This window comes from Mustela nivalis (assembly GCF_964662115.1).
Source record: "Mustela nivalis genome assembly, chromosome: X".
Classification (NCBI taxonomy): Eukaryota; Metazoa; Chordata; class Mammalia; order Carnivora; family Mustelidae; genus Mustela; species Mustela nivalis.
This window is the reverse complement of record NC_139040.1, coordinates 92849076-92874974: the sequence shown is the minus strand read 5'-3', so window position 1 is coordinate 92874974 and position 25899 is coordinate 92849076. Positions and strand designations below refer to the sequence as shown.

Sequence of the window (25899 nt, the reverse complement as noted above, 5' to 3'; positions counted from 1 at the left end):
GGTACAGAATTTGGGATAAGGTGATAAAGATATTTTCTGTGAGACGCATTTGCTCGAACATCACCTTCTCAGCAAGGCCTTCTTTGATCACTCAAAAAATGCAATCTGACCCCACAGATTTCCCCTTACCTCGTTCTGTTTCTCTCCATAGCACTGACAATTGTTACATACATATATACTACACGTATTTACATATATCTTTAATTATATATTCACCTACGAATATAGAATACACACAATGTATTTAAGACATTTATTATATACAGATGTAAATTAGTTACATATGGATACTAGCTATCATGTTATGTCAACTATGTATTTATATGTATATTTTATTACATATAATTTATATTATACAGTCACATGTATCTATCATAATAAGTATTTATATGCAAAACTATGATTTTTACTCATTTGCTGTATTTATGGTCTATCTCTCTCGCTGGAATGTCTGCTCCGTGAGGACAAGGAAAGAGTCCCTAGCGCGCCTGGCCCACAGCTTGAACTGCATAAATGTCAAACGAATGAACTCCTTTGGCCATCTGAGCCTCAGCCTTCCCATCTGTAGGATGGGTGTGCCTTTACATCTGGAGGTACCCCACGTTCCACTCTCTTTTCCCATCCCCCAGAGCACAGCTCCAGGAATCCCACAGCACAGGTTCACATTTTCCCATACTCTGGGCGCTGTAGCCCACCACGTGCACCAGGCACTGGCCAGACAGGACTACTACCCCCAGCATGCCTTGCGCGCTCGGGACGTACCACAACCTGTAGGGGTGTCTGGGTCTGACACGGGCGCCGACGGCGCGGCAGCAGGGGAGGGCGCCCCTCTAGCTAAGCGTCTGTGGTACATCCCCAACCGGGGGCCCTCTAAGGCCCCGCGCTTCCGAGCTCCGCGCAAACTCTGGCTCTGGTACGACGGAGGTGGTGTGCTCTTCCGTTGCCCCGTGGCTTCGGCTCATCTCCAGCAGGAAGGCGAGGCTTCCGCCCGGCGCAGGGGGTGAGCTGGAGCACGGTGCCCCCAAACCCTAGACAGCGTTTGGGGGAGGGGGCTCAATTTGGGGGGTCCCCTAATGGGCACATTTGGAGCTCTGGGCCCGGGGTGGCTGCTTTTGATGGGTCCCTTAGGAAGTGGCATTTGGGGACACCGGGACGGGATTTGGAGTCTGTTTTAGGGAGTATCACTGGGAGGCAGGATTTATATACCCTTCGGAGGCAGGCTTTACACCCCTCGGAGACAGGGTTTTGGGGGGTGTTTGAGGAGACACTTAAGGTCCGTGTATGAGTTCTCTGTCCATGAGGCAGGATTTGGGGGTACTCCCCAAAGGGAGAGGCGAAGTTTGAGGTTCCTGAAGTCAAGGTGAAATTTTGGGAGAGCTTGTTTCAGGACAGGTCCTGTGACAGTGGTAACGTTCGGGACCGACGTGGCATTGTGGACGTATCCATGGCCTTTGTGACCTCTGGTTCTATGATGCGGTCCCCCCCTCCCCGCCCTTGGGTAGTCGGGGCGAGGCGACTGGACAGGTCGGAGCCCACACGTTTTTAGGGAGAGGGGGCCCCCCACCCCCTCCAGGCCAGGCTGTGGAAGGCACGCTGGAACCCAGTGTGCTAGGCTCTTCCCGAGGGGACAGCGTGCTACCGGGCCTTCGTTGCCCGCGGCTTTTTTCATTATTCATGAGGAGGTGTGGCTGTTGAGGAAGCCCATTTTTGCCTCTTTCGCACCTGGTCCGGGGAAGTATCCGCTTGTGAATTATTCACGAGGGGGCGGGTCAGCGTGCTGGAGGGATGTGCTGAGGGGGCGTTCTGCAGTCCGCCGAGCAAACTAGATCTCATTGATTAATCGGAAAGGTGAGTAGAGCCCCGAGTTTTCTGTGGCTTTTCTAGGGGCGTAATTTGCATAATTCATGAGGGGCGTAGCTTTTACGGTTTCATCTGCATGACCTGCTGTTAGCTTTCCCCTACAGGTTCCAGGATTTAAGTAACTAACCCTTAACTCTAGCGACGGGAGGTAGGCCTTCTACACTGTTCATTCCTTATGGCCTGGTAATTCCAGGTTATCAACACAGGCTCTAGATTCAAATCCCATCGATCCTTGCCAGCTGTGTAATCTTTGGCAAATCTTTCTGTGAGCCTGAAAATGGGTATGGGCATAATGATAATTAGATGAGTTTACATTCATTTCACACTTTATTAGCCCATTTAATCCCCACAACAATCCTAGGAGGTAGGTTATTATTATCCCATTTTATAGGTGAGGAAACTGGGACACCGGGAGGCTAAGTAATTTACCTAAAGTTAGTCACAGTCAGTGAGTGGCTGAGCCAGGATTCATACCCAGTCAATCTAGTTCCAGAGTCTGTAGTCTTAATCAAATGCCACAATATCTCCCTCCGCCGCCACCACTTTAATGACATGTACTACTACTAATGTTAGTCATATAGTACTTGTGTCTGGCACTGTTCTAAGCCCTTTCTGCCCATTTACTCATTTAAACTCTGATCACAAGGTAGGTTACTATTGTTCTCATTTTATGGTTGGGGAAACAGTGGTCCCGAGAAGTGAAGTGTCTGGCCCTAGGTCACACAGCTAGTCACTGGTGGGTGGAAATGATTTTTGTGAGGGTTCAGGAACTCTCTAAGGAGGTCACTTCTGAGCTAAGACCTGAAGGCCGGGAAGGAACAGATTTTCTGCTCTGCATTCCTGAGGTCAGTGGCACAATGCCTGGAAAGGACACATCACCATCATATGCGATCTGTTAATATGATCTGTTGTTATTTGAGAGAAGTGTGTTGAGTGCTTATTGTGTACCTGACAGAGCTTTGGCCTCAGAGATACAGTTGTATCTCTGGTGGCCTGGTCCTTTTGTCCTATCTATTCAGTGGACATTGGTGACCTTAGCATTCTGTTTACCATTGTCCTTCTGGACGGTTGGTTGTCTCAAGACATTGTTTTTTTTCTTTCTTTTTTTTTTTTTTTCTCTCTTTAGTGCTGTGTAAGATTTCATTGCCTGGTCAAGACATTGTTTTTTAAATAATGCCCCAAGCTGGGAGTTTCTGTAGTGACCTGAGTATACCCTCAGCCATAACTAATTTTATATTAATATAAATATATATCTACATAGCTCTTTTATATTAATATAGAATACTTAAATTTAACAGCGCCCTGTGTCAGCACTGCTAGCTCACATCACGATCCATATTCTCTGATTTTCATAATAGCACACTTTGCTTTTATGAAGTAAATGGCTTGTATTACTACCCCCATTTTACAGTTGTGGAAACTGAAGCACCTGCCAAAGGCATGTTAGTCTAAATTCAGTTGGGCCAAGGCTGCCCTGATGTTAGTCAGGGGTGGGGAGAAGGCGGCTACACTTCCCCTGGGTTTCCCCTGTGGCCCTGCAGCATCGTCTTTCATTATTCATGAACAGGAAGGCGTGGCTGTGTTCCTTGGCTGGAGTACTATAATCCCTGCTAGCTGGGCAGGGTTGTCTTGAGTGTTTCTGTCCATCCAGCTTCATACATAATTCATAAGTAACTAGGTGGGACCTTTCTTGGCCTCTCTGAGTTTCCAGGTTGAGCTGCCGCAGCATCATCATTCATTATTTATGAGCCGGGGGAGTGTGTTTTCCCTACCCTTTTTCCCTGCTTATAGGGTAATAGATGCGGCAGTAGGCGGGCCTCTACCTTTTGTTCCAGCCCACCGGGCTTCATGCATTATTCATGAAAAGATGTGGCCTTGGTCTCTTTGGCTTCCGGGCTGCCGTGAGATTATTAATTATTCATGAAGGGGCGTGGCTCCATGTTTTAACATGGGCCTTTTGGTTGTAGGGAGTTAGTCCCCCAACCACCCGGCCTCATGCATAATTCATGGTTAGGAAATGTGGGCTTTTGAGGTCCTTTCTTAGTTATCTTGGCAACCTGGCTGCAACAATGTATTCATTATTCACGTTCCATGGGGCGTGGCATCTATGGTTTTTGTGTTTTGGTTTTTTTTTTTAACCTGTCTTCCTAGTTGCTACCCCTTTCGCCACCAGGTGGAGCTCTTCGTCTTCGAATGGGTCTCAGCGGGCTGGGACCATTTATACATGATTCATGAATGGGCGCGGCCTGCCTGCATCCGGGTTCCTGGGGGGTGGGGCTCAAGGTTTTGTTCCGGCCTCGGGCTCTCCGGCCGCCATCTTGTGTCGGCGGCGGAGGTGAAGGAGGTGGCAGGGTCGAGCACTACCACTACGGCCGGGGGAGGAGAAGGCGGCCCAGGCGGCGGCGATTCTAGGCGGCCCAGGCGGCGGGGAGGAGGAGGAGGAGGAGAAGGAGGAGGGTGGCGGCCGGGCTTGGCTTCGGCTCCTAGAGGAGTTGGCGGCGGCGCGACCCGGGGAACCGGCATTGGTAACAAACGGCCTTTCTCAGCGCCTTGGCCGGGGCAGGGGTTTCGGGAAGCATTGGAGGAGCTTGGGTCGGCGCTGGGCCAGGCCGATGTCGGGATGGGCGGTGGTGACTCGGATGCTAGGGATCTGTGGGGAGGGGGACAGGTCTTGGGGCGGGGTCCACATTTCCCATCCTGGACCAGCCCTCGGGCTCGGAAATCTGACCTTGGGGTCAGACCACCCCCCCACCCCCCCCAGAATCTGGTCTTAGAGACTCAGGCCCAGTATCCCTAGTCAGGGACCGGGACTCTGACCTGAACCTTGTATCGCGAGTCAGAATGTGTTTTCAGTCGCTAACAGAGACTTAATGGGATTGACATTCCTGGGCGAAGCCCCGCACGAATGTGTGCCCTGAAAGCCCTACCCCAGAATCTTCTTTCAGACCCTCCTAGTCCTTCACTATTTGCTCTCACAGCTTCCAAGAGGGGCTAGACCCCGGGGAGGGCCTTCATTTCTGTAAGTCTAATCTAGCAGCTTCCTTCAGATAGCTCTCCCTCCTCCCCCAACTCACACAGGCATTATCTGCTCTCAGAGCCTCCAAGGAAACTAGACCCTGTGGAAAGACGATTTGGGCCTGGCTTCCATGTCAGAGACCTATTCTCTACATGTCCAACCCGAACCTGGCCCTAGTATCTTCCATGAAAAAGCCCTCTGGACCCAGCATTTCTAATCAGAGGTTCTCTTCAACATTTACCTTTAGAGACTCATTTGCTTTTAGAGGCGTTCTCTACTTTTAGGGAATGCCCTTTTTCACAGTTTCAGTATTCTCTCTGGAGACTACCGCTCATGGGCCTCAGCAGCTCCTGGTCACACAGTCCTCACTGCAGGATGTTCCATCACAGATTCCCCTGGCCAGCACCTGCCTTTGCAGACCCCGTTGCCTTCCAGCCCCCTCCCATCAGACTCTCCTACCCCACCCTTCACTCAGCCACTGCCTTCAAAAGACAACCAGGGTTGCACCTTCGCTCCCAGATCCCTTAACATCACATAAATCAGGCCTCAGAATCTGCCCTCAGTCTTTCAAGGTCCCTAGCATCAGTTAGAGGATTTTAGGTTCATAGGACCCCAGCATCATTGTCAGATGTCCCTTCCCCCAACAGGCCCAGTTGTCTTCAGTCAGAGTAGAAAACCCCCTTCTCAGCATCTACTCAGAGCGTCCGTGGGATTCCATACAATTGGTCAGAGAAACCCAAACCTACTTGGAGATCTAGCCAGTATCTGCTTGCTGAACTTTTTAGGACTAGAACTATCTGGGCTCAGCCTCCTGTTTCCTCTCTGTTAGAGCAGCTGCTGTACCTAGCATGTACCAGAGATCAACACCAGGCCTTTGTGCTCCATTAGAAATCCCTCCCCAGCCCTACCCTAGGACTCACCATTCACCTTATAGCCTCCTGGGACTCTGACATCAATGTCAGAGACACCTCTCTCCCTACAAGTCCCTGTTATTTTTGATCAAAGGTTTTTCTGTGCCGTAGCATCCATCTGCAGAAACCCCTAAGGCCCCAGCATCCTTCTGATGGACAACACACCTCCCCCTGGATCCCAGCATCTTTCCGCAGCCTCCTTGGGTCTCAGAATCCCCCCACCTGTTCCTCGTGTAGCTTCCATGGGGCCCAGCCACTGCCCTCCTTTCTCCTTGCAGCCTCAGGGGACCTCTAGTGCAATTTCCTGGCCTTTCCCTAAAAGATCCTTTCCAAAGACTCAGGTATGAGTCTTAACAATCTGGCCTAGCCCTGCCTGGCATGCCTCCCATGACTTCTGTCCCCTTCTCCATCTCCCTCTGAGCCTCCATGGGCTCAAACAACTACCTAGTGACTCCTCTCTTTTGTGTTCCCAGGGACTTCTCAGTTAATCCCTCCCAGGAGGCTTGACAGGCCCCAGCATCCTGTGCCTTAGCTTCTCCATCTTGATAACCTGACCCTGTGCCTGCCCCCTTTCAAACCTGCTCCCAGACTCCTACCTCAAACCCTCTTCTCTGGTTTGTGTGGTAGAGAATGCTCAGGCTTCAAAATCACCAGTTTGGAGACCTCAGGCAAGTTCTGAAATTCTCTAAGCCCCAGTTCAGCTTTGCTGAACAATGGATCGGATATGCGTCCTAAGTGGGGCCTGATCATATGTTGAGGGAGAAAGGGTATCGATTTTGTACTGGGGGTGGGGGAATTATTAGCTCATCTCTGGGGTTACTGCCCCAGAATCTCTTGCCTTGAGACTGGGCTGTTCCAAATTCTCTGCAGTTGAAATCTTTTCTGGAACAGTCACCCAAAACCTGCTTAGACCCTTGCTGGCAGCAACAGGAATCCGGAGATAAAAGTGCAGATACTAAAGATCTCTCTGGTCCTGGATCATCACTGATTTAGGAAGCAAGGGGGGTGGTGTGTCCCAGATGATCAAACCAGTGACAAGGCAAAGAAATAAAAGTAATGGAGGCCACTGCAAGTGTCCAGGGAGGAGCTTACTTATGTCTTCAAGTCTCTGAGTTTTGACCACAGAAGTAGACTTTTTTAACCTCCCTAGCAAGTCTTTGAGGATGCTTCTGTTTGTCCCTGCTTTTGGAAAAGATGGGGCTCAGTAAATGAGATCCCTTCCCCAGGTCAGAAAGCCGGTAAATGAAAAAATTATGATTTGCCTCCATACTAATTCACCAACTTTTTCTTGTTTAGGTTAGTGCTTTGCATTCCCAGTATTTAGGCTGGTTGGCTCCAGGGCCCTAGCCAACCTCCTGCCTTCTGGGTCCTCCTCCTCCCTCACACCTCATCCCTTAGCCCCATGGGCTGGGTCCTGACCTTGGTCCTGACTCTCTTCTCCCAGGAGGCATTTGGCAAACAGGCCCGCACCAGCTGCATGACTGTGGGCAAGTGATTGAGTTCCCTGAGCCTTTGTTTTCTTACTTGTGATGTGGGCATGAGGTTATCTCCTTCGGTGGGCATTGTTGGGATTAGACAAAGCTTTTTACCCTGTGATTGACAGTCAGTGAGCTCTTGGTAGATGATAGGGAGCTCCTGTTTTCTTGCCTAGCGTCAGAGGGTGACCGGTGCCGAGATAGAATCTTAGGTACACTGGGTGTGCTCAGTGTGATTGGGGAGGGGGGCAGGCCAGAAAAGGCCCAGTGTGAGAGGACAGTGGCTTAGGAGATCATTGGTGGTAAGGGGAAACGATTGTGGGTCCTCTTGTCTCTGCCATGTGGATCCAGTCACACACATACATTTTTCTCTGCCACAGCAGGCTCTATTGTTCTCTCTCTGAGACCCGGTGTGTGATGCTCGGCAGGTTAACTTGATCTCGTGAGCTCAGGTTTTCTCATTTGTCTGGCAAGGGTGCTCAGCCCTGGTTGAGGGGATAAAATGGGACTAACACAGGCGGCAGCCTAGGCTTCAGGGTCCGCAGATCCTGGTCAGGGCCTGGCCACTGTGTTTGTGGGAACCTTAGTCAAGTCACTAAGTGTCCCTGAGTGAATTTTTTTCCTCCAGTGGGAGTTGTGGGATGACACAGTAGTAGTCCAGATCTCAGGGAGACACCGTGAGGACAAAGTGAAGCAAGGCTCATAACGTGCTTGTTCTGACATCTGGCCCAGGGAGGATTCCTAATCAATACTCCTCCGCCATCATCTTTAACCTGTTTCTGGGTTCCATATGCAGACAGGGCTCGGGATGTGTGTGCGTGCGTGTGTGTGTGTGTGTGTGTGTGGTTTCTCCCCTGACCTCTTTCATTGGAGGGAGGGGGAGGGCTGGGGTGGGCTTTGGGAAACTCTCCTCCCTGAGCCCCTTTGGGGCTGGGTCTCTGGCAAGGTGTCTTCTGCCATCATGCCACCCTGATGGAAGTCTAAGCTGCGTTTCCCTCCTGTGCCCCTGTCGCTGGGGTTAAGGGGGAGGAGAATGGCTGCTTGTGGTTGCCTGCCTGCTCTGTGCCAGGCTCTGTGGTCTGGGCTCTCTTTCATCACTTCGGCAACTCCGTGGGGTAGGTAAGTGGCCCTGTCAGCCCTATTGCACAGGTGAGGGAACTGAGCCCACAGGTTAATGCTTAAATGAGGTCTGTCAAGGAGTGGCAGGGTCTGACCTGAGCCTACACCCTCCTCTGACTTTCCCACAAGGACATTCTTCATGTCACTCCTCTCACCCCGCAGGACTGGAGTCTCTCCCTCATGCTGGGCTGGGGAGAAAGGCGAATGGCCTAGTGGTCAGCAGCATGGATTGCAAGCCAGACCACCTGGGTTCAGATCTTAGCTCTGACAGCTGTGTGACCCTGGGCAAGTCACCTCACCTCTCTGTACCTGCCTCCTCTTCTGTAAAATGGAGATACCAGCCCTTAAGTCTTCCCTTCCCCCCGCCCCACGGTCACCACTAACCAACTGCAATACTCACATGCCCCAAGCTCACCTCTGACCCTCCTTTTCCTTTCCAGATGTCCAGCTCGCCGCTGTCCAAGAAACGTCGCGTGTCCGGGCCTGATCCAAAGCCGGGTTCTAACTGTTCCCCTGCCCACTCCGTGTTGTCCGAAGTGCCCTCGGTGCCAACCAACGTAAGTGTCTTCTTCCTAGACCCTGGCAGGCCGGGTGGTGGGAGTGGTGGGTGGGAGAGTCTTCTGTATCACAGAGCATCTGTCCACACCCTCCTCTGTATCTCCCTAAACCTGTTCCTCTTCTCTGTGCCTAGGGAATGGCGAAGAACGGCAGTGAAGCAGACATAGATGAGGGCCTTTACTCCCGGCAGCTGTAAGTGGGGCCTTGGTTGGACCAAGCAGCGGAGGGGGTACTGGGAGGACAGGGTCTGGAGGGCCAGACCTTGACCCGGAACGCCCCCCAACCTGGCAGGTACGTGTTGGGCCATGAGGCCATGAAGCGGCTCCAGACCTCCAGCGTCCTGGTGTCGGGCCTACGGGGCCTGGGCGTGGAGATTGCCAAGAACATCATCCTTGGTGGGGTCAAGGCTGTCACCCTGCATGACCAGGGCACTGCCCAGTGGGCTGACCTCTCCTCCCAGGTACTTCTTGGCAGCCCTTCTCCCTGGTGGAGGTGCCAGTCCCCCGGGCTCTGCCGCCACTCCCTTTCTCTCTGGCTCCCCTTTGCAGTTCTACCTGCGGGAGGAGGACATCGGTAAAAACCGGGCTGAGGTCTCCCAGCCCCGCCTCGCCGAACTCAACAGCTATGTGCCTGTCAGTGCCTACACCGGGCCTCTGGTCGAGGACTTCCTTAGTGGCTTTCAGGTACACTGGGGGCGTACCACCCAGCCTCCTGCCCAGTTTTCTCTGAATCTGTCTTTGCTCATTAGTTCTCTGGTAAATGGGCTGGCCTCTGTGCCAGGTTTCATGTTGGGGATGCAGGTGGGATTCAGGCTCTGGACCTGCCTATTCTGGGGGCGGGGGTGTGGATGGGCAGACCCACAGAGCCTGGTGGTCATCAGCACGTGCTGGAGTCACACTTCCTAGTGAGGGTCTCCAGTAGAGGTCACTCGATCTCTGTTTCATTTTTTTTCTTTCTTGTGGACTTGGAACCCATAGTAATACCTACTTCTTAGAGTTTTTGTGAGGGCTAAGTGCTTAGAATAGCAGCTGGCACATGATAAGGGCCATCTGGTTATTTGTTAAATAAAAATTCTGAGCTGGAAAGAGGAGTTGTGGGAGCTGAGATTCTGCCCTGGGGCATCCTGCCTCAGAACCTGAGGTAGTTGTAGGTGTTCCTCCGGGTGGGGAGGGCAGGGAGGGAGGGCGTTCAGGCAGAAAGCAAAATCCCAAGGCACGTGTTTCAGCAGGCATTGTCTGGAGAATTGGGAGCAAGTGGGTGTGGTAGGAGTGAGCTCAGTCTTTGGCTGCTGAGGGAGGGTAACTTCTGTGTCTCGCTGGTCGAGGAAGGGTTGTAGGCAGGCTGCGGTGGGCGTTGGTGCGTAAATGAGTCAGCTGTGCTCCACGCTCTGCTCCTGGCTGCCTCATTACCCAGCCAGCTGCTTTGCCTGCCCTGATGGAGGGATTGGCCTTTCTCTTTCCTCTGGGTTTCACCCTGGCTGAATCTGCTACACGGTAGGTCCTTTGTGAAAGTCTCTACTGAGCCAGGGGAGATAGTTCGAGTTCCTGGCACGAACCTTCCTCCGTTATTCTCTCCCCTTTGGTCCAGTGCCGGGCCCGTGCCCTGAGCCTCCACTTCTCCACAGGTGGTGGTCCTCACCAACACCCCCCTGGAGGACCAGCTGCGGGTCGGTGAGTTCTGTCACAACCGTGGCATCAAGCTGGTGGTGGCAGACACGCGGGGCCTATTTGGGTGAGTGCCCCCACCCTGGTTTCCCGACCCCTGCTGGGCCCGGGCCGAGACCCCTGAGCTCTCACGGCCCTGCCCCTCAGCCACTCGGGGTTTGGATTCCGTGTGTCCTTCTCTCCCCACGTGACATGAGCGCTGTGTGATTCCCAGCAGTGATGGGCAGAATTTGCTCAGCAAGTATTCGCTGCATCTCGAGGGACACGCGGGTCCCCGGGAGCATGGGACTCTGGGGCATCAGCCCTGTTGCCTCCCTTTACAGGCAGCTCTTTTGTGACTTTGGAGAGGAAATGATCCTCACAGATTCCAATGGGGAGCAGCCTCTCAGTGCTATGGTTTCTATGGTCACCAAGGTGAGGAGCCTAGCCTCAGGGCTCCGGGCAGGTGGATGGGCAGCAGCAGGCCTTCCGTCTGCTCCTGGTACCCCGAACCTGCCTCTGAGGCTCACTTCTCCTTTAACCAGGACAACCCCGGTGTGGTCACCTGCCTGGATGAGGCCCGACATGGGTTTGAGAATGGCGACTTTGTCTCCTTTTCAGAAGTACAGGGCATGGTTGAACTCAATGGAAGTCAGCCCATGGAGATCAAAGTCTTGGGTAAGCTAGGGCTGTGGAGGAATTGGGTGAGAGGATATGACCCTGGGCTCAGAGTGGGGGGAGACAGACACATGCTGCGTGTCTGAGATGAACCAGAGACAGACCTACCCCCTTCACCCCCTGTCGAGGTCTAGCCAGAGCTGGTGGGCCTGGGGTAGAGGTGCTGTCTTGAGTTTGAGCTGTTTGTAGAATAGGTCTCTGGTGTCTGCGCTGATAGGGAAAAGGTCTCTGGTGTTTGAACAGAGCAGATTAGAGGATCCATTCTTTTCTGAGCTGGTGTAAACAGGGAGCAGAGAATGTCTTCTAGTGTAGACTTGGATCCAAGGGCAGAGGGTCGCGTGGGTTCAGAGCCTGGGTCTTGGGCAGAGTGGAGATGGTTTCTGATGTCCGAGTAGAACCTGGCGTGGGGTCTTGGCTCCTGATGACTGGGCTCCCTGAAAATCCATGGATTTTTTCCCTTATCTTGAGGATATTGTGGGCTTTAGGGAGAGTGGGTAGCCTGACCTTTTTCTATCTACATAGGTCCTTACACCTTTAGCATCTGTGACACCTCTAACTTCTCTGATTACATCCGTGGAGGCATTGTCAGTCAGGTCAAAGTACCTAAGAAGATCAGCTTTGTGAGTATGGTGGGTAGTAGAGGGTGGGGGTGGTTCTGGGCATTTCTAGGCTCTGATGCCCTGTCCCCCACAGAAATCCTTGCTGGCCTCACTGGCAGAGCCTGACTTTGTGATGACGGACTTTGCCAAGTATTCCCGACCTGCCCAGCTGCACATTGGCTTCCAGGCCCTACACCAGTTCTGTGCTCAGCATGGCCGGCCCCCTCGGCCCCGCAACGAGGTGGGTGAATGGGTGGGCCAGCCAGGGCAGGTGACCTTGGCACCGAAGGTCCACTGTGCCTGTCTACTCTCCCTCCTCTTTGCCCCTCCCCATCCCTCTTCCCACAGTGGCCTGACAGGTGCCCTCTTGGTTTCTTCTGCCCCACCAGGAGGATGCAACAGAGCTGGTGACCTTAGCCCGGGCGGTGAATACACGAGCCCCGCGAGCGGTGCAGCAGGACAACCTGGATGAGGATCTCATCCGAAAGCTGGCCTATGTGGCTGCTGGGGATCTGGCGCCCGTAAACGCTTTCATTGGGGGCCTGGCTGCCCAGGAGGTCATGAAGGTCAGCGTGGGTGGAGAAGCTCAGGGTCGGGGGTGTGGGCCAGGCACTTCTCTGACTCCATCACTTACTGTCCATCTGCCCCAGTTAACCACTGACTGCTTCTTCTCTCCTCTGCAATCCCCAGGCCTGCTCTGGGAAGTTTATGCCCATCATGCAATGGCTGTACTTCGATGCCCTGGAGTGTCTCCCTGAGGACAAAGAGGCCCTCACAGAGGACAAGTGCCACCCGGTATGCGAGTAGGGCCCACAAGGAAGATGCCATTGGGGGCATTTCTGGCGGGTTCCTCTGACCCTCCTCCCTTTGCACTCCTCAGCGCCAGAACCGTTACGATGGGCAGGTGGCCGTGTTCGGCTCTGACCTGCAGGAGAAGTTGGGCAAGCAGAAGTACTTCCTAGTGAGTGTTTCCCTTTGATTCCTTTAGATGCCCTCTACCTGTACCTCCCAGGCCTCTGGCCACCTATTCTTGAGTCTCCTGCCTCCCAAGGGAGAGTCTTCTGGTTCTGGTACCTCTGTTGTGGGCCTTTGGCCACGGCCTTCCCTCAAATAGCTCTGGGTTATTTCTTGTAGTTCTGGAACTTGAGGAAGTGGCACTAACCCCACTTCACCTCCCCTGTGGTCTTCAGGGGTGGTGGGGAGTGAGGAGTCATGCGTACCATCACACTTACCTGTGTTACCCCAGCCAGTCTCTGTCTCTCTTCTCTACTGCTTCCTAGGTGGGTGCAGGAGCCATTGGCTGTGAGCTGCTCAAGAACTTCGCCATGATTGGGCTGGGCTGTGGGGAGGGCGGAGAAATTGTCGTTACAGACATGGACACTATTGAGAAATCAAATCTGAACCGGCAGTTTCTATTCCGACCCTGGGACGTCACGGTGAGTGGGATGGGAGGGGGTGGGATTTTGTCCTCTGGCTTTCCTCCTGTCTCTTGTTTCCATATTTTCTGGAAAGGAGGGAGGCCTTTTTCTTCAACTCTTTCTCTCAGCTTCTCTGCATCACTGCATCATTCAGTAAACATTTCTTGACTATCCTTGCGTTGGATCTGCAATTTTTCATCTCTTTTTTTTTTATTCTTTTTCCTTGATCTCTTATCTGTGCTGGTTGGGACAGTGTGTTGGGGGTCCCCTAGACCACCCCCAGGTTCGATGATTGACTAGGAGGACTCAGGACTCAGCTTTTAGCTGTATTGATGGCTATGGTTTCTTCCAGCAGAAGGATACAGAGCAAAATCAGCAAAGGGGAAAGGCACCCTGGGAGAAGTCTGGGGGAGACCAGGCACAGGCTTCTGAGACTCCTAGTGGAGTCGCACAGGATGCACTTAACTCCCCTAGTAGCGAGTTGTGACATCACGTGTGAAATGTTGCCAACCAGGGACGCTCATTAGCGACTCAGTGCCCAGGGCTTATACTATGGGCTATATGTACATACCTAAATTCCAGCCTTCCAGAAGGAAATCAGTTGTTCAGCAGAAATCACACTTTACATAAGCAGTCTAGGCACAGTGAACCACCCTTATCAGGTAAGGCATGGGGAAAACCCTCCCCAAATCCAGGTTCCCAGATGCCAACCAAGAGCCAGCCTTGGCAATAGGCCTTCCTAGGAGAACACTTGTGCTAGGTTCACTCTTCCCTGCCACATGGACACTGGGCTGTACACTGCTTGAGCTGCGAAGCCTTCCATGGCAGACGGTGTCATGTGTGCCTGCCTAGGATCTGTTCTCCTTTTATGTTCATAGACTTTGTCACCAGGTAGCCATTGGCCTAGGCACTGTGCTCGGCACCTGGGATACAGCAAGGAAATAAAGGTGCTAAGGGAGTGAGGGCAGACCGGAAGCAATCTGTAAGGGTGAGGTTTGGGGTTTAACGTTGATAAGTGCCCAAGCAAAGGGAAGTCAGACACACCCGGAGGATGGGTTGGCAGGTTTGATGGTAGGGGTTAGGGAAGGGCTCAGTTCTGCAGGCCTGGAGCGTGGAAGGGTGTAGAGCACCCCCCACCCCCCAGAGCACTCCAGGCCAGGATCCTGATGGTGGGGAGAGAGATAGGAGGTGAGCTAGGGGAAATAGGGGCAAACTCCTTTTCCCCTCTGTGGAGGGGGTGGGGAGGTAGGGGGAGGGTTTTGAGCAGAGGAGGGATGTGACCTGACCTGGGCTTTGGCAGGATCCTGTTTTGTTTGAGAGGATGGATTCCACCCCTGAGTTCTGTTATCTGAAAGAACAGTACATGTTGGGTAGGCATAGAAACAAGAGTGACTGGCCTCTTGCCTCAGATCTGCATTTGTTCACTGCTTCCCTTTCCACTGAGCCCCTGCCACCTCTGTCACAGCTTTGGCTATGTGGTGCTGTCGGCAACTGTCTCCTAAATCAAGGAGCCATCTGAACTTAGAGCCCTAGTTCTTTCTAAACTAAGTAGTCCATGTTTAGGAGGACAGTTGTATACAGGTTTGTTGGGTGAATACACGAATAACTGAGCCCCATGTTCCCATCCCGGCCTTGTCCCCTTAGAAGTTAAAGTCTGACACAGCTGCTGCAGCTGTGCGTCAGATGAATCCACACATCCGGGTGACAAGCCACCAGAACCGTGTGGGCCCTGACACGGAGCGCATCTATGACGATGATTTCTTCCAAAACCTGGATGGTGTGGCCAATGCCCTCGACAATGTGGATGCCCGTAAGTTTGGAGGCGGGCGAGGAGGTCGGGGCAGAGGCGGTATGCGCGTGCACGCGTGCATGTGTATGTGTGTCCACTGTCATTTTGCTATCCTCTATTGACTTTTTTTTGACAGACACACACACACACACACACACACACACACGGTCTCCCATCCCCCACCCCTCCTCGTAGGCATGTACATGGACCGCCGCTGTGTGTACTACCGTAAGCCGCTGCTGGAGTCTGGCACACTGGGCACCAAGGGCAACGTGCAGGTGGTGATCCCCTTCCTGACAGAGTCCTACAGCTCTAGCCAGGATCCGCCTGAGAAGTCCATCCCCATCTGCACCCTGAAGAACTTCCCCAACGCCATTGAGCACACCCTGCAGGTAATCAGCTGTGGGGGAAGAGGGGAGGGAGCAGGCTCCTTCTTGGCCACTAGGCCCCCTCAGGTATCACCAGCCTAAGCTCAAGACTTGCTTTCTCTTGAAACCTTCCTCTCTCACTTCCCATCCAGCAGCCTGGGTCTCTAGAGTGATACATTCATTTTCTTTTATTTTGAGAAGTTGTCAACATGTAGAGATACACAGAGAGTGGTATGATGAATACTTAAATATCATTCCTCATGCAGATTTAATAGTTGAAGTTTTTGACACATTTTCTTAGATTGCTGTATTTTTCCTTTTCTACTGAAACGTATCACAGATATCACGGCACCTCAGTCCTTAATCGAATATGCTCTGCAAGGGACATGTGCTCTGCGTAACAGGGTCTCTCGACCTTGGCATTATTGGCACTTGGGGCCAGATATTTCTTTGTCGGTGGTGGGTGGCGTCCTCTGCACCGGCCAGCGCTTAACAGCGTCCCTGGCTTCCACCCACAGGATGCCACTAGCATTCTCCTACAGTTGTAGCAATTGGGAATGTCTCCAGATGTTGCCAGGTAGCCCTCTCCCCTCCCCAGGGTGGGAGCAGCATCACTCCCAGGTGAGGACTGCTGCTGTCTAATCAAAACCCTGCTTTTGTGCTGAGCGAAATTAATGGTCGTTTCTTACTGCCTCCTGCAGTTACCTAGGTCTTTAATGCTCCTCTTCAGGTGTCCCCAGGTATTGCTCAGAGTGGCTTCAACAGCTAGTTTCTCAGGACAATCTTGTTTGTGTGATGCGTGTGCGCACAGCCCAGAGCTCCCGTCATCAGGCTGACTTTTTACAAAGTGAACACACCTAGGTGTCTGGCACCAGGGCCATGAACCAGAACCTGAGGGGTACCTGAAGAGAATGTACCCCTTGTGCTATGAGAATGACCTGGTAGTCTTTGAGAACAGATTTCCATATGTTTAGTTAGTTGGCCACTTTCCCTTCTGCCTGGAGTTCAAGAGTGGGCATGTTGATATTTGTGTCCCCATTGTGATCTCATGGGGTCGTGTGTGACTGGACACAGACAGCTCTCCATGCCTGACTCCTCTGAAATGAGGCTGAGAGCAATGTCAGCCCCTTGGTGTGGAAAGCACTTAGTCTTTCCTATGTATCTGGAGCAGGTTTAGGAAACTCTCCGTAATGTAGTAGTTTCTGGTTTCTCTTTTTCAACCTCGCCCAGTAGCTATTACTGTTACAGTATCTGTTTTAGAAAGGAGGGTGCAGGGGCGCCTGGGTGGCTCAGTGGGTTAAGCCGCTGCCTTCAGCTCAGGTCGTGATCTCAGGGTCCTGGGATCGAATCCCGCATCGGGCTCTCTGCTCAGCAGGGAGCCTGCTTCCTTCTCTCTCTCTCTGCCTGCCTCTCAGTGTACTTGTAATTTCTCTCTGTCAAATAAATAAATAAAATCTTTAAAAAAAAAAAAAGAAAGAAAGGAGGGTGCAAAGGTAAGTGTTGCTGCGTGCTTCTGAAGTCCTCAAACTAGATACTAGGTAGCAGAGCTGGGTATTGAACCCAGACTCAGGCACTAGTGAATGCATTTACTGTCCTTAGGAATTTGCATAGTGCAGAACATCTGTCTTATTTCCCGCTCAGCCCAGAGCCTGTATGGTGGCGGCTGTTTCAATTTGGGTCTGAATTTTTTTTTCGGTTATGGTAAAATCTAGCTAAAAATTTTTAATTGAGATATATCTTTAGCAAGGCACACAGATCCTAAATAATAATTTTTTTCACACATACGCTAGTGTAACCATTGCCCAGATCAAGTTAATTGGTTTTTAAATTGAGGTGCGGGAGGGTGGGGGAGTGGGGAAGGTTAGGGAGCAGTGGCAGAGGGCTTCCCTGTTCTCTGAGCAGCGGTGTTCTAGTTGGATACATTCGCTGATGGTCTGTCTAATGACAAGTCCCCGGTTGTCAGCCGCCACTCCATGTCGTCCATCTGCTCTGTCTTCCAGTGGGCGCGGGATGAGTTTGAAGGCCTCTTCAAGCAGCCGGCAGAAAACGTGAATCAGTACCTCACGTAAGTATCCAAGCGCCCCTTCGGCCTGTCCCCAGCCTGCCTGCCAAGGCGTCCTGCCTGCTTTCCTCACCAGTGACGCCCGGCACCAGGCCTGCTTACTTGGCAGATGAATTGGGGAAGGCTCGGGGTCTTGTACCTCTGGGGGTCAGGGCTAGCTTTCCGTGGAGGAAGTAGAGTGGTGCTGGAGCCCACTGCTAGGGCCGAGGTGTAATCCTGCCCCTCTGACCTCCTCCAATTCCCAATAGAGACCCCAAGTTTGTGGAGCGGACCCTGCGGCTGGCAGGCACCCAACCCCTGGAGGTGCTAGAGGCTGTACAGCGCAGTCTGGTGCTGCAGCGGCCGCAGACCTGGGCCGACTGCGTGAGCTGGGCCTGCCACCACTGGCACACCCAGTACTCCAACAACATCCGGCAGCTGCTGCATAACTTCCCTCCCGACCAGGTAATGCCCGTCTGCTGGCCCCGTTGGGTGTGAGGCCTTTTCCCGACGCAGGAACCTGCTGCGGGCTCTCCCCATGCTCTTCGCAGTCAGGAGGCTGGCTGCAGCAGGTGCCTCAGGTACCTCAGGGCCTAGGGCTCTCCACAGATGGATTAAGTCTGACCTGTTTTTCCCGTTGCCTTCCCTTTGAGCAAGAGACTTGTGTCCCTGTTTCCTTTGCCTGTGGCGTGCTCTGAGTCCAGCTCAACCCCCAGGGCCATACTGATTACAGAGGAGAAATTTGGTAGTCATTCGGTAGTCGTGGACACAGGAATGTGCATGGGTTCGCCTCCCGGCTCCATTTGCACTGGGGCAAGTCACATAGCTTCCTCTGCAGTTTGGTCTTCCACATGCAAAGTAGACAGAATAGCAGTCTACCTCACGGGTTTTTGTGAGGATTTACTGGTACTTACTGATAGGAAGTTAGTACAGTGCCTGGCAGTCCGTCAGAGTTCGTGAGGTGGCTGCATGTCTTGCACGAAGCAAGGGCCCAGGAATTGGTAGTTGTCTGCTCAGTGAGGGCCCCTGGTTCAGCCTGGTGTTGGAACATCCATCTACAGGACCCTACAGTCTGGGTCTTTCATGACTGACTCCAGGATCCTGCATGTACCCAGCTAGGAGTTCGGCTTGTTAGAGGGGCCTCTGCTCTCAAGTCCTGCCCCTCAGAAATCTCTTTGCTCTTTTCCTTCAGCTCACAAGCTCGGGAGCTCCATTCTGGTCCGGGCCCAAACGCTGTCCACACCCACTCACCTTTGATGTCAACAATGTAAGTCTCTTCCCTGGGATGTCTTTGGGTCAGGCGGAGGGTGGGTGAGAGGGAAGGAGGCCGAGACGCGTCAGGAGAGAGCCGATGTCCTCACCCTTCTGGGCCCTGCCTTCCCCCAGCCCCTGCATCTGGACTACGTGATGGCTGCCGCCAACCTGTTTGCCCAGACCTATGGGCTGACGGGCTCTCAGGACCGAGCTGCTGTGGCCACACTCCTACGGTCTGTGCAGGTCCCCGAGTTTACCCCCAAGTCTGGCGTCAAGATCCACGTCTCTGACCAGGAGCTGCAGAGCGCCAATGCCTCAGTTGGTGAGGGTGTTTGGCCAGTCGGCTGCCCAGGCCAGCTTCCCCACCAGTTCTCTGCCCCTGGCTCTGCTCTGCCACCCCAGGCCTGAGACTTCCCCACACCTTCCTTTGAGCCTCCCTTCTTCCAAAGTGTGGAGAAGTTTGGTCGGTTGGGACAAATTGTCTCCCTCACTCCTTCTCCCCCACTCTTTGGTCTTTTGTGTGTATTTGCCTTGCAAAAAGATTTTCTCTCTATTTCTTTTGTTTATGTTTCTCTGGGAGCTGTGATCTCCACCAGTGGTCTCTCTCCCTTGACATCTGGTCCCTGTATGCCTCTTCACCCTAATACTGCTCTCCATGTTATCTTTCCTTGGCATTCCCTACCCATCTCCCTCTTCACGTCTCTCCTCTTCGACTTCCCATTTCTCTCCATCTCTTTCAGCTCATGATGCATATTAGGTGAGGGCCCAAATAGTGACCCTCAGGCTTTTCAGGCCAGAGTGTCTGCGGTCAATCACCTGTCACGGTTGAAGTACAAAAGCAGCCATATACAATGTGTAAATAAATGAACGTGTGTGGCTGTTTTCCAGAAAAATTTTATTGATAGAGCAGGTGGTGGGCTGACTTTGGCTCAGGGCCGTTTGATCTGTCTTGCCCTTCCTACCTCTCCCTGTCCATGGCCTAGATACCACATCTGCAGCTCTGTGGCTCCCCCTGCCCCTCCCATGCTCCCCATTTCCTCTCCATCGATCTTCTCCCTTCTCCTGTTATCTCCCCATCTCCCTTCCCAAGTCTCTACCCCCTCATGTTCCTCTCCGTATGTTTCTTCCCATCTTTCTTTCCACGTTTTTCTTCACTTCATCCCTTTATTTCCATTTTTCTCCTCGCATACAAAGGTATATACATGCATATAGCTGCCTAACCATATGTGAGATCTGTGTAATGTACGTAAGGTATGTGTGAAACGTGTGTAAATGATATATATAAAGTGTGTATGAAATACATCTACATGTCTCATGCCCCATTCTCCTCTCTTCCTTTTCCCCCTTCCCCATATCTTTCCTCTATCTCTGTGTCTGTGTGTTCCCCCCAATACCCTCTCTGTATATTTTTTTCATACCCCTGTCGCCCCCCCCAAAGCCATATTTTCCGTGTCTCCCCACCTCTTTCTATAACATTCTCCCCAAGATCTACAGCTCTCCCATGTGGATCTGTCCATGTCCACTTCCTCGTGATGTCTTCCTTAGTGTCTCTGGAGAGCTCGCTCTCTCCATATACCTGCCCCCATTCTGTCTCCTTCAGGTTTGTGCTCTCTTGTCCTGCTCTATCTCTCCATCTTGCACCTCCTCTCTCCCAGGATAGCTTTCTTTTTCAGGTCTTCTCTACCTGAACATCTTTTGCCCTCCCAGACCCCGCCCCCACCCCAGCTCCTGTCTCCATCTCAGACACTGGCCTGGGATCTAAAGGGTCAGTGGTGTCCCTTTCTTCCTGCAGATGACAGCCGTCTCGAGGAGCTCAAGGCCACACTGCCCAGTCCAGAAAAGCTCCCTGGATTCAAGATGTATCCCATCGACTTTGAGAAGGTGCTGGATGGGGGCCCTGGGTGGGTAGGGGAATGGCCCAGACAGAACGGGTTTGTGGGGATCTGGAGGCAGCCCCAGGCCTCTACCGGGATTGCATCATGGGCCTGCCACATGGCCCTGAACGTATGTATAGACGTTCCCAGCCTTGCCTTTGTGATCTCAGAGAACCCAGCAGGTAACTGTAGTGGAGGATACTTGTGTCCCCAGGGGCCAGGAATCCTTTTCCTCCTCCGACTCTGATTCTCTCGCCATCTCCCTGCCCTTCCCCTTCTCCCTCCCCTACTCATAAAAGGATGATGACAGCAATTTCCATATGGATTTCATTGTGGCGGCATCCAATCTCCGGGCAGAGAACTATGACATTCCCCCTGCGGACCGGCACAAGGTGAGGGGAGTCTGGACCCGATTCCACACCCACACCCAGCCTCACGCTTTACCCCTCCCCCAGGCTTGAGTACTCCACGTTCCATTCGTTCTTTGTAGGCTCTGCGCCTCCTTTATCTTAACTATCACATGTCTTAATCCTTCCTGCCTCACAGAGCAAGCTGATTGCAGGGAAGATCATCCCAGCCATTGCCACGACCACAGCAGCTGTGGTTGGCCTTGTGTGTCTGGAGTTGTATAAAGTGGTGCACGGGCACCGACAGCTTGACTCCTACAAGAATGGTTTCCTCAACTTGGCCCTGCCCTTCTTTGCCTTCTCCGAACCCCTTGCGGCACCCCGTCACCAGGTGAGGGCCTGCATCGGGGCTGATGGGTTTGAGTGCGATGTTTCTCTGTAGAGCTGGCTTTGGTTTGCTTTCATAGCCTGTCACCATGTGAGGGTTTCTGTGAGCGTGCACCTACTCCCTTTGTGCACACATTATTCGTTTATTCATTTAACCTATTCTGTGCTAAGCACTGAATCTGCCTGTGGAGGCCCTTAGAAAAGATGGTATCTTCTAATTGTACCCTAAGAGATTATTAATAACGTAATGATAGCAACTGACATTTATTGGGTGCTTATTATGATAAATACTTTCACTTGCTTCATTTGTTAATTCATTTCAAATATTTACTGAGCACCTGTGTGCCAGGTATTCTTGTAAGGGCTAGGATTGTTCATTTGTGCACTAGATTCTATAAATAACATGATAAATGATCTTAGAACCTCCAAAAAAGACCACGGTAAGGAGGACTTGAGTACCAGGTGGCAAGAGGATGGGTTGGGGCCTTATAAACGTGGGATGGTCAGGAAAGGCCCTGCTGAAAAGATGATCTATGAGCCCAGACTTGGAGAAGGGGAGGAGGCAGACCACACAGGCTCCTGGAGGGGAGAGCATTCCAGGCAGAGGGATGAGCCTTTCCAGGGGTCCCAAGGTAGGAGAATGCCTGGCATGTTTAGGAAGAATAACTTGTTCGAACAGAGTGAGAGAGATGATGGGAGATAGGAGATGAGAACAGAGCAGGCTCGCAATGACTAGGCCATGTTGGTCGTCGGTCACCAAAGGGCATCAGTGCTCAGGGTGCAACAGAAGCCGCATGTTTTTGACAAAGGAGGCTTGCAGTCTGACTAATGTTAGCCTGAGCGATGGGGGGTTTGGGGGGAGTGGGGGGACGGCGAGGACAGGACTGATGGGGCCAGACCCTGTGGTGGCCCGCAGCCCATCAGCCCAGTCCTTGTCCCGCAGTACTATAACCAGGAGTGGACGTTGTGGGATCGCTTTGAGGTCCAGGGGCTGCAGCCTAACGGTGAGGAGATGACGCTCAAACAGTTCCTGGACTACTTTAAGGTGAGGCCCCTCTCTCACTCTCATCCCACCTGCAGGCAGAGTAGGCTCAAACAGTTCCTGGACTACTTTAAGGTGAGGCCCCTCTCTCACTCTCATCCCACCTTGCTGGGCCGTCCGCCCACATGACACTGCTGTCTCCCTTCCCCCTCCTCCAGACAGAGCATAAATTGGAGATCACCATGCTGTCCCAGGGTGTGTCCATGCTCTACTCCTTCTTCATGCCAGCCGCCAAGCTCAAGGAACGGTTGGATCAGCCGTGAGTTGGGGGGGGCGGTTCCACTTGCAGCTGTTCCACCCCAGTTCACTGCCCTTCCTCTCTGCCCCCGCCTCCCCACCCTCCTCCCTTGCTTTTTGCCTCCCTGACCCTCTGCTCCTCTGCCCCCTAGGATGACAGAGATAGTAAGCCGTGTGTCGAAGCGAAAGCTGGGCCGCCATGTGCGGGCGCTGGTGCTTGAGCTGTGCTGCAACGACGAGAGCGGCGAGGACGTCGAGGTCCCCTATGTACGATACACCATCCGCTGACCCCTGTCCGCGTCCGTAGGCTGGCCCCAGCTCCCCTCCCCACCCTCAGCCCAGGGCTCCCATCGGGCCTCTGGCAGTGGCCCAGCTAGCCACGCCTGGTGTTCCCTCCTCATTCCCTTCCCTGCACCCCTCATGCCGCTGCTTTCTACCTTGTTTGGAACCTGAATCCTAATAAAGAATTATTAACCCAGATGGGGTATGCCCTGCTGCTTCCAGGGAAGGAAGGGACTTCTGGAGCGGTTCTGTTCAGGTGGTAACCCACAGTTGGTATCCCAACTGCCAGTTGCCTGGGCAGAGAAAATGTGGGAATTACCACATTGGAAAGAGATTGAGGCATAGAGCACAGGTACCTGGGTCCGTGTGACTATATTTGAGCTGGATTCGAATTCCATCTTGTCCAGCTCTCCAGCTTCTAACTCCCTGCCATGTTGATTTTGAGAGGTAGTAGGAGTCGTGTTTGAGCAGACCCTGTAACTTCTCTAACCTTGTTCTTTCCGCGAAGAAGAAAGTCCCCTGTGACCCATCAGCCAGGGCTCGGTCAGCATGGCTTATGTCCCTGCAGAGACAGATCCCTTCCCATCTGGCTTAAACCCCTGAGCCCTTGGACAAGTCTTCACCATCCTGGTTCCCAGCACCAGGAATGCCTATGGAGCCCTTGTTCAGCTTCCCAGCTGCAGGGGGCCTGAACAACTCTGTTGGACTGAGGAATGTCCATGACTGTGCATACTTTGCAGTTTTTAATGAAAATATTTGGCTGAGAACATCTGTGGAGGAAAAGACCCTTTCCCACTCCACCCTTCTCCCTCCTCAGGTCTGGTCTGCTTGTCCCTAGGCCTCCTACCTTTGCGAAGAGAGCCAGCTGTGGGTTGTTGATTGGTTGGAGCAGGCTCACCACAGTGCTGCTCCCACCCCGCCCCTGCCCTCAGGACTGCAGAGCTGCCCATGCTAGTCCTTGGTCTTGACTGAGGGCTCCAGATAGTTGAAAGCACCAATCAGACTGGCCACCTGGTGCCTGGGGATGCCACTCATACCTCTCCCTCACCCAGCCAGAAGCCCAACTTATTTCTCCCACTTAAAAAATAGACCCCTCATTCCTTCATTCATACCTAGGGTACTGGGAATAGCACAACCTATCCCTGAACCTGGCCTGACACTCCTCACAGCTTGCCCCCACATCTGCCACCTCCCAGGCCAGCTCTAGACCCCAGGCACAGCCTATGCCCCTGTCTGCCTCCCTCATGATTATTTTTTCCCTGGCCTGCTCTGCTTAGGTAACCTCATCCTTCCATACTTCCTTTTTATTCCCCTCTAGGATGTTTGAGACTGAAGTGCTTTACCTCTAGCATCTATTAAGTGGTGATGCTGTTTAGGTCAAGTGGAGAGGTTTTCCTGCCAGAGGTACTTTCTCCATTGCCGTTTAAGAGTTCCCCAAACACTCCACACCTTGATCCACTGCCGCTACCATCTGACACTTGAACACAAACTTCTGCCCCCTTTCAATACTATCCCAGCTCCTCGCCCACTATCTCCCCCCATTATAACTCGTGATTCTCCAGACACTTCTGTGCCTTTGTTCACCGCCGAACTCCTGGATCACCTTCCTCTCTCATTCGTACCTGAAACGCTTCTTGATCAAGAAAAGCTTCAGCAGGAACCCCTGAATCCTGGTTATATCTCAGTACTCCCCCATGTGCCATTTTCTGTCCTGTTTGGCTACCATTGTAACACCAACAAGACAAGACCAGAGTTCAGTGGGCAGGGTTTGGGTCACTTCACTGGGCCCCCTGCACCAGGCAGGCACAAAGGGAAGGGTGTTACATGGTTGTCTCTTGACCTAGAGCTATTTGCCATCGAACATTTGCCCCAACATTTGTTGAGTGCTTACTATGGGACAGGTACTATTCTAGGCATTGGAGACAACAATGGATAAAAAATTAAAAAAAAAATTCCTGCCTTGAAGGGTGTGCGTAGGTGTGTGTGGGGGGCGGGGGTGCCTCATGTTCTGCTAGGGTGAGACCCAGAACAAACACAAGTAAATTGTAGTAAGTTGACAAGTCATTCAGAAGGTTTGTAGGGCTAGGTCTGGGGGTCTCGAATGGGATGCAGGTAGACATTTTTAAATAGGGTATTCAGGGAAGGCTTCATGAAGGTGACATTAAAGCAAGGACTTGGAAGAAGTGAAGGGATGAGGCATGTGAGTATCTAGAAGAATCTTCCTGGCAAAGGGAACAGCAAGTGCAAAGTCCCTGAGGCTGGATTGTGCCTTCTTTATTCAAAAACAGCTTGAAGGGAACAAATGCGTCTGGAGCGGAGTGAGAGGAAGTGAGTGAAAGGAAGAAGAGTAGGAAATGAAAATGAGGTCAAAGAAGTAATGGACCTGATGGTCTAGCCCACGGTGGACTTCTGTCTTTGTCAAGTATTTCCACTCCCATCGTGCTCTGATAACCCTCGCTAGTATGAACCTTACTAGAATACTCTAACTGGTGTGATCAAGGCTGCCATAAAAAGAAGCCCAGAAGAGGCGGGGAAGCTGGCTTTGGACTGAGATGCAGTGTAAGGATGTCCCAGAAGGCCTGCCAAAAGCTGCCGCCATTTGAGCCAGGCTTGTTGACAGTGTAGGAGTTTTCCAGGCATAGAGGAGTGAGGGCTTAAGGTGTGCTGGCAGTGCTTGACACACAACAGGCGCTCAATAAATAAAACAGAAAACCGCAGACCTGGGGAGAGCCACGGGCGGGGTTCTGGCAGACAAGAGGTAACAGAGCTGGCAGGCAAGAAACCCAATTCAGGGTGCATACGCAAATACTCGCGTGAGGCGGAAAAGAGGTCTCCCGACCCAAAGCCCCAAGCATGCGCAGTAACGCACCTTCCTCTCTTAAGGTCCGCCTTCCCTCTTTTCTCAGCCTAGGCTCCACCCCGTGCGTCTTGCTGGGGTGGGGGGGAATGGGAGGGGTTTAGAGGAGGGGCGAAAGACGATTGAACGCTCTTTTGACCAATC

The 25899-nt window shown here is 52.5% G+C and overlaps 1 protein-coding gene across 4 annotated transcripts; it reads left to right on the top strand.

Moving 5' to 3' along the window:
- The first annotated feature begins 745 nt into the window (after nt 1-745).
- On the top strand, nt 746-23094 carry UBA1 (ubiquitin like modifier activating enzyme 1). Of its 4 annotated transcripts, XM_082718167.1 has the most exons (27): nt 4129-4385; nt 8544-8666; nt 8822-8938; nt 9073-9131; nt 9231-9399; nt 9488-9622; nt 10564-10670; nt 10927-11017; nt 11128-11260; nt 11783-11880; nt 11954-12100; nt 12249-12425; nt 12550-12654; nt 12740-12820; nt 13140-13295; nt 14922-15087; nt 15262-15458; nt 17435-17499; nt 17745-17940; nt 18668-18742; nt 18862-19051; nt 20522-20610; nt 20903-20995; nt 21150-21341; nt 22281-22382; nt 22538-22638; nt 22769-23094. In XM_082718167.1, exons 3-27 carry the CDS (start codon nt 8822-8824, stop codon nt 22902-22904), a joined length of 3177 nt encoding a protein of 1058 aa, XP_082574293.1. In that variant the 5' UTR covers nt 4129-4385; nt 8544-8666; the 3' UTR covers nt 22905-23094. The 4 variants fall into 4 exon arrangements, with proteins under 4 accessions (XP_082574294.1, XP_082574295.1, XP_082574292.1 ...); XM_082718168.1 differs by lacking the exons at nt 4129-4385; nt 8544-8666 and adding an exon at nt 746-1000; XM_082718169.1 differs by lacking the exons at nt 4129-4385; nt 8544-8666 and adding an exon at nt 898-1848.
- The last annotated feature ends 2805 nt before the right edge of the window (nt 23095-25899 follow it).